The 7,709-nt window shown below is 29.7% G+C and overlaps 2 protein-coding genes across 2 annotated transcripts; both read left to right on the top strand.

The window, feature by feature from the left end:
• Positions 1 to 252: 252 nt before the first annotated feature.
• LOC123267033 lies at positions 253 to 2,075 on the top strand. The gene is made up of 2 exons (XM_044731515.1): positions 253 to 287; positions 1,177 to 2,075. The coding sequence occupies exon 2, from the start codon at positions 1,330 to 1,332 to the stop codon at positions 2,023 to 2,025; it is 696 nt and encodes a 231-aa protein (XP_044587450.1). The 5' UTR covers positions 253 to 287; positions 1,177 to 1,329; the 3' UTR covers positions 2,026 to 2,075.
• A 1,852-nt stretch (positions 2,076 to 3,927) lies between these two features.
• LOC123266840 (piggyBac transposable element-derived protein 4-like) lies at positions 3,928 to 6,291 on the top strand. The gene is made up of 2 exons (XM_044731280.1): positions 3,928 to 4,370; positions 4,476 to 6,291. Exon 2 carries the CDS (start codon positions 4,482 to 4,484, stop codon positions 6,261 to 6,263), a length of 1,782 nt encoding a protein of 593 aa, XP_044587215.1. The 5' UTR covers positions 3,928 to 4,370; positions 4,476 to 4,481; the 3' UTR covers positions 6,264 to 6,291.
• The last annotated feature ends 1,418 nt before the right edge of the window (positions 6,292 to 7,709 follow it).

Below are 7,709 nucleotides of genomic sequence, written 5' to 3'. Positions count from 1 at the left end.
AGGTTGTTTTAATGGCGCATGTGCATTATTAGAAGATAAAATTGGCCGTGACTTATTATATCTTGCTTGTCGCCATCATACTTCTGAATTGATGTTACGAAATGTTGCAGAAGTTGCTTGGCCAGTGACGAATAGTCCAAATGTACCAATTTTCAAAAGACTCAGAGATAATTGGGAAAAATTGATAAATCTGCGTATGAAATCGGCACAGAGGATAAAAATATTGCACTTATTTTTAAATCAAAAGAAAAGACGATATTCTTGACTTCATAGAAAATCAACTGAAGGTATTAATTAATTCATAAATAGTTTTACCATTGAAAGAATTATTATTTATAAAGTTAATTTCTTTTACAGTCATTAGATCTTTCTGATACACTGATAGAAGGACTTGTTAATATTTAATAAGCTTTATTAACTGTTAATAAATGATTTTTTAACATCATGGGATTTGATAAATATTTATTAACAGTTAATTAGTATTCATTACGTAGAATTTATTAACTGTTAATAAATATTTATTAATTTATTAATAGTTAATAAATATTTGTTAACTGTTAACAAATATTTATTTAGGATAAAAAGCAAAAATAGCAATCTTCTTTTGACACTTTTTATAACCCTATAACTGGAATACATTGATAATAATTCAATTCACTTAATAAATTAACGTTTTTAATATGTAAAAATATAAAAAATGATTATGAGCTGTGATAGAATTTGGTAGTTTACAATAAATGTTATTATAATGTAATATAATTAATGCAAATAATTTATAAGGATGATTTTTGTTTATAAGTAACCTTCATATCATATGACATTGCAAGCCAAACAAATTCACTCAACCAAGTATTTATTAACTGTTAATAAATATTTGTTATCTATTAATAAATATTTATTAAATATTATTAAATGTACTTTCCTCCCTAATAAATATTTATTTAATGTTAAAAAATATTTATTAAATTAAATTATTATCTTCAAATAAATCAAATTATTAATAGTAAATAAATCCTTTTATCAGTGTAGTTATTTTGCATACTTCGATATAACTCGAATTTTTAAGTGATTTAGTTTTATAAATTTTGCCTTTTTAAATAATATTTTTTACTTTAAAATTCTGAAAATATCTTCTTTTCTGGCCGCAATTATTAAATTTTTCTTATTTTTTGTTAGAATCATCATCCGAGAAATGATTACAAGGAGTTTTTGGAGCTGAGCTGTATTTTTTTGGGTGGTATCAAAAGTCATAGAGCCGAATTTGAAGCACCTGGTGCTTTTCATCACGCACGGTGGTTATCAAAAGCTCTCTATCGCTTGAAAATATATATGTTTAGAAACCAGTTTAAAATGGGAGCAAACGAAAAAAAAATTTTGCAGAAAATATGTATTTTCATCGTAAAATTTTATGTAAAAATATGGTTTACTGCTCCTAATGCAATAAATGCTCCAAACTCGGATTTGCAATTAGTAAAAGATCTTATTGACTACAGAAAAATACATCCAGAAATTGCAAATGCAGCACTCGATAAATTGTCTCGGCATTTGTGGTACTTACACGAAAATCTTGCTTGTTTAGCTCTTTTTGATGAAACTGTGTCAGTAGAAGAAAAAGTAAAGATCGTACAAAAAATAAATTCCCAGGTAGCGGTCAAAAAGCCTAATAAACGTTTATCAGTCGCTTATGAAGAAATAACGTCGTTATCTGAGAAAAACATAAGCGATTTTGTTAATCCAAACTCGTTGTTTATTTTTGAGCAATTTGAGCTCCCCTATGAATTTTTTCATACAGATCCAAGTTTGTGGGAATCAAATCTTGAGTATAAACGATGTTATGATACATTCAAAAAGTTAAAAGTAGTAAACGATACTGCGGAAAGAGGAGTAGCGCTAGCCGAAAGTTTTAATGAAGTATTGACTTATAACGAAGATGAAAGACAAAGAATTTTTCAAACTGTTCAGCACCATCAATCTCAATACACATCGTGTAAAAAATCACAATATATTGACAATGAATTAATCTAACAATTCATTTTTCTGCTTTCAATAATAATTAATTGGTATTGTTGTTTTTATTTTTATTAAATACTTATTGTTGTTAATATAATTCGAACTATTATAATTTAATAAACTGTTAATAATATATAAATTATTTAAGTGTAATTGAATTCATAAGTTTTATGCAGAAACTCGTAAATCCATTATTTATTAAAGATTCTTAAGATATAAGCTTTTATAATGTAAGATACTTATCATATCCTGTTTTTCTAGCCTTAAAAAAATATATTGAAGAAAAAATATAAAAAACAGAGAAAGTAAACAAGATATTAATAAGTTTAAATCAATGATCGGCCAAAATTTCACGAAAAAATATATTCAAGGCTTAATATCTCGCTTAATATTGATCTTAGCGATTTGGTCCATAGGACTTTTTTTGTTGGAAATTGAATTCTCTACAAGTTTGTCATTTACATTTTTTCCGTAGCTCTTGATATTTACGAGATAAATGCGAAAAAACGCCAATTTTATGAAAAAATCAGGTTCAGTGGCCCGTACTGCCTCGCCAGTGTGAGTTACGACTTTGCGGCAATGGGCACTTTTGTAGAGCGTTCAATTTTAAGAAAAAACCATCTTCGATCAAAGTGATCCCATGAAATGCCGCTGAGCTTTAGAAATTCAAAAATTAAAAATCAAAGTTTTTGTGTATTTTCAATGGGAAATATTCACATGCCTTGGTCGAGGACGTTAATTAATATTAAGAGCTCAAACTTTCAGGGAATTTTTTTTTGGGTATTTCCAACAAGAATTCACGATGGGACCGAAAAAAAAAAATAAAGTAAAAAAAAAAAATCACCCTAATATATATTATAACCAAATTTTCAAGGGGGGTATACGGGAACTTAACTAAACTTAATTCTAAAAATAAAATCTGGATTATACTTCGTTATCTTTCCGATTCTTGGTCTCTAGTCTCGATAAAATAGGGCGCCAGGTAATTTTTAATCACTAGAATTACCAAACTAGTGAACACGGAACGTAAAGAATTTTTATTCGCTAGGAATTCTCAAACTAGCTAAACTTAAACGCAAACTCAAACAATATCAGAACTCAAACTTAAACTCAACCGTAATTAGATAATTTTTATTCGCTAGAAATCATCAAACTAGCTAAAACGTAAACTAAATCGAAAATACAGAAAACTTAACAAAATAAAGACCAAAAATCAGAAAGACAACGGAATACCTCGGGATCGCTCAGTGTGCTGGTTTGTGGAGAGAGGGGGTGGTTCGGGTAGAGAGGATCCATAATTGTAATAATTTTATACGCAACACTAAAAATTTATCATTAAAACAAAATCGGTATTTATTTAGTAAACCGCAAACTTAATTAACAAACTTAATCTCAAATCCATATAAAATTACTAGAACGATATAGCTAACAATATCAACGCTATAGCCAAGTTACAGTACCTTATTCTTACAAAATAAAACAAATAAATAAATAAATCTTAATGACTCGAATAACAATCTCAATTAAATCTATCAACAAAACTCTAAATTCTTTATAATACAAAAGTTTACTATAAACGAGACTATCCGAGATCTCAAGACCAAAAACTAAATTATTAACGCTCAAATTACAATAAATAAACTAAAATCATACCTGATATAAGCAATGCCGATGCTGAGTAACTTTTTATACTAACTTAAATAAACCTCCTAACTATATTCATTTCTGTAACGTAAACTAAAATGCAAGAGACTAAACTCTTAACCTGTAGCTGCAATAATACGCACATCCGATCACTTGAAGTGATCAGAGGCGACTCTCCAACTCGACTGTCTTCTACGAGGTCTAAGACTCAACTCTCTTTATCAAAATCTAAAATCCAACTATCTTTAACAAAATCTAAAACTAAAGTATTCTTAACCCTCAAGAGAAGCACTGGGTATGGGATACCCAGGTATAAATTAAAAATATTTCTCCTTCAGAAATGGTTACAATGAGAAGGTGACTTTACCTAGGGGAAAAATCTCTACTATCCCCACTACAGATTCCCCACCATAGTTATCTTGAGATGTGAATACGGACTAAAATATAGGCGGCCGTAGTCAGTCTATGGGTATGCGCTACCCAGTGCTGTTGTAGCGTCAGTATTTTGTTATTTTATCTGACTCAACGTTTTGCATAAAATTGTGTTTTTCAGTTCTTTTTTTGTATTTATATAATTAGAATTCTAAAATATCTATTTTAAAAGAATTCTGATCGATATTTTATATCATCAGTCAGTTTTATTATATATATTGCTTAGTTCAAGTGCATTTTTTGGAGTATTTACATTGAAATTTTACCGATCGTGACAGTTTTTCGTAAGTAAATTATAAATATTACATTTTCTATAGTATTTTTTATTAAAAATTTGATTTTCTATTTTTTTAACATTTATTTATCGGTTTCTTTCATTTTTTCTCTAGCTCAAAATGAATACACGTTCTCGTACTCGCCGTGCGTCTGAAGTAAACGCATTATATGAGGCTGCAGATGTTTTTGACGACGAAGAAAGTGAAAGCGAGACTGAATCAGTTTTTGAAGTGCAGCATAATGAGAGTGATGAAGACGGAAGCGAAGAAGAGCAGGTAGAAGCTGTTGAAAGTAAGTCATCAAGCAATGAGTCTGAATCAATACCTAGTACATCAGGCAAGAGGAAACGTGGTCGACCAAGCTATCTGCGTGGCAAAAATAATTACAAATGGTCTCTCAACATACCTGATAGACGGGGTAAGCGTGCTCATACGGCATATACTGCAACTCCGATAGGCCCAGCAAGCAGAGTTACGAGCCCATTAGAAGCTTGGAATGTGTTTTTTGATGAAGAAATTTTGAAAATTATTTTAAAATATACAAATCAAGAAATAACACGGAAAATCGTAGATTATAATAGAAGAAATATTCAAATAAAATCACATCATAAAGAAGTAGATATGGATGAATTGAAAGCCACTGTAGGATTGTTATATTTTTCTGGTTTGCACAAAACAAATCATACTAGTGTAGAATCTTTATGGTCACCTTATGGAATGTCTCTTTTCAGAACCACAATGGCTGTAAACAGATTTAAATTTATAATTTTATGTATTAGATTTGATGATAAGAGTACACGAAAAGAAAGAAAAGCAGATGACCCATTTGCAAATATCAGAGAAATTTGGGACAAATTCATAAACAATTGCAAAAATAATTATCAGCCTGATTCTAAATGTACAATAGATGAACAATTGCTTTCTTTTCATGGCAGATGCCGTTTTAGAATGTATTTACCAGCTAAACCAGATAAATATGGTCTCAAAGTTGTAACTTTGAATGACTCTACAACACATTATTTATTCAACGCTATTCCTTATTGTGGCGCAGTAACTGATAAAGATCGTAATGAATCAGTGCCATCTTATTATGTCAGAAAATTGTCAGAACCAATTTACAATACAGGTAGAAATATAACGTGTGATAGATGGTTCACATCCATTCCCATATGTGACAAATTATTAGATGAATACAATTTAACAATGGTTGGGACAATTAATAAAAATAAACCAGAAATTCCAGCTTCGTTTAAAATTGTAAAACCCCAAGATGATAAAATCCGGTTCGCATATAATGATAAGAAAATTCTTGTTTCGTTTAATCCTAAAGGCAAAAAGATTGTATTATTATTGTCTTCATATCATCATAGTGCTAGAATCGATTCAGACACTGGAAAGCCAGAAATTGTAACATTTTTTAATAAGACAAAAGGAGGAATTGATAGTTTCGATAAAAAATGCCATGATTTTACGACTGCTCGAAAAACCCTGAGATGGCCAATGCGCTATTTTTATGGAATGCTGGACCAAGCTAATGTGAATTCTTTCATTATTTATAATTTAATAAGTAGTAATAAAACGATAACTCGGAATGATTATATTTTAGATCTATCTTTATCTCTTATTAAGCCATTTTTGATAAGAAGACTTCAACTGCCTACTTTACAAACGACATTACGCTCACAAATAGAAGCTTTCCTAGATTATAAAGATTTACCTGAAACAGAAGACCCTAGAGATTTGATAGCTGACAATAAACTAGAAAAATATAAGCGATGTGGATTTTGTCCCAGTTCATTAGACCGAAAAACATGTTATAAGTGTTTAAAATGTGATATTCCAATGTGTAAAGAACATACAGCCAAAATTTGTGAAAAATGTAGCTTGAAGTTATATTCTTAATTTTTTGTAGCATCAATCCATTTAAAATATAAGTTTTATAAAGTAATTTAAATGTTTGTATTAATAAAAGAATAATGAATCCATATTTTTTAATTAAGTAATATCATTCTAAAAACACTGAACTTTACCTAACTAAATAAATATCTTTTATCAATTACAGTTAAATGACGAAATAACTATCTAAAAGTACATTTAATTCCCTTTCAAATGCCGTCGGGAAAAATTTTTTATCTATAAATTCTGCCTAGATATGGTAATTTGAATAAAACACCTCATTTTAAGGGTTTATGTTGATTTTTTTCTATATTATTCAAGATAATTTTTTCTTTATGACAATTCTATGGATATATTCTTAATCTACACTGTCTAAGCTTTAAAATGAAAAAAAAAAAATTCTATATCGGACAATTTGATCGAAAGATATTATTAATCAAAGACACGCGGGTATGGCATACCCAGTGCTTCTGGATCGCGCAGCAGCGATAGTGCTTCTCTTGAGGGTTAAACGTGACTCACTCCCAACTAAAATTTCTATATTCAATTAATCCCCATAAACATTTTAATCTCTAAATCAAACAATTGAGGCTCGGAGTACGGATATTCCTTTAGTGGATGCTCTCCGGGAACTGACTACTGCTGGGATCAAAACCAAAAACGTAACTCAAAACGTAGCTTAAACTCAAAATTAAAATATCAAAAACGTAACTTAAACGTAACAAAAACTTAACGAAAAACGTAAACGTAAACGTAACTCAAACTGATCCCATATGCTTTCGTCATGTTCCTCTATATTGGAGCGCTGGCGGCTCAACCAGACCTAGGCATTCCACCCGGAAGTCTCAAAGGGTTAGACCAACGTCTCACATCAAACGAAACCGGGTGACTTATAGTCCCGCTCCTCGGTAACGCTGATTTACCCACATACTCTGCAACCTCCAAACTCAATAACTCAAAACTTACAATTTGAAACTCAAAACTAAAAATTCAAAACCCACAAACTCAAAATAACTCAATAAAACCCATAAATAACTCGACCTCTATATTTTTCAAAAACTTGACTCTAAACTGACTCTAATTTCAAAAATCTCAAAAGCTCGACTGTAATTGTACACTGATAGAAGGATTTGTTTATAGTTAAAAATATTTGTTAATATTTAATAAATCATTTATTAGAGACCACTTTTTAGTATTAAACAAATATTTTTTAGTATTTAAAATGATTTGTTTGTATTTAATAAATCTGATATTCATTTATTAAATATTAATAAATCTTTTTAAATACTAAGAAATATTCGTTAAGGACTAAAAAGCGGTCTTTAATAAATAATTTATTAAATATTAACAAATATTTTTAACTATAAACAAATCCTTCTATCGGTGTAACTCTCTAAATTCACACTAAAACTGTAGCTCCTCGTTACTCGGCATCTACACTCGGGCTCTACT

This window comes from Cotesia glomerata, linkage group LG6 (assembly GCF_020080835.1).
Source record: "Cotesia glomerata isolate CgM1 linkage group LG6, MPM_Cglom_v2.3, whole genome shotgun sequence".
Taxonomy (NCBI): domain Eukaryota; kingdom Metazoa; phylum Arthropoda; class Insecta; order Hymenoptera; family Braconidae; genus Cotesia; species Cotesia glomerata.
Note: the sequence above shows the minus strand (reverse complement) of the source record. Positions and strands in the feature narration are given on the sequence as shown.

What these genes read in the sequence shown, in the direction of transcription:
- LOC123267033 (XM_044731515.1), top strand. Translation starts at nt 1,330, where the DNA reads ATGTTTAGAAACCAGTTTAAAATGGGAGCAAACGAAAAAAAAATTTTG.
- LOC123266840 (XM_044731280.1), top strand. Translation starts at nt 4,482, where the DNA reads ATGAATACACGTTCTCGTACTCGCCGTGCGTCTGAAGTAAACGCATTA.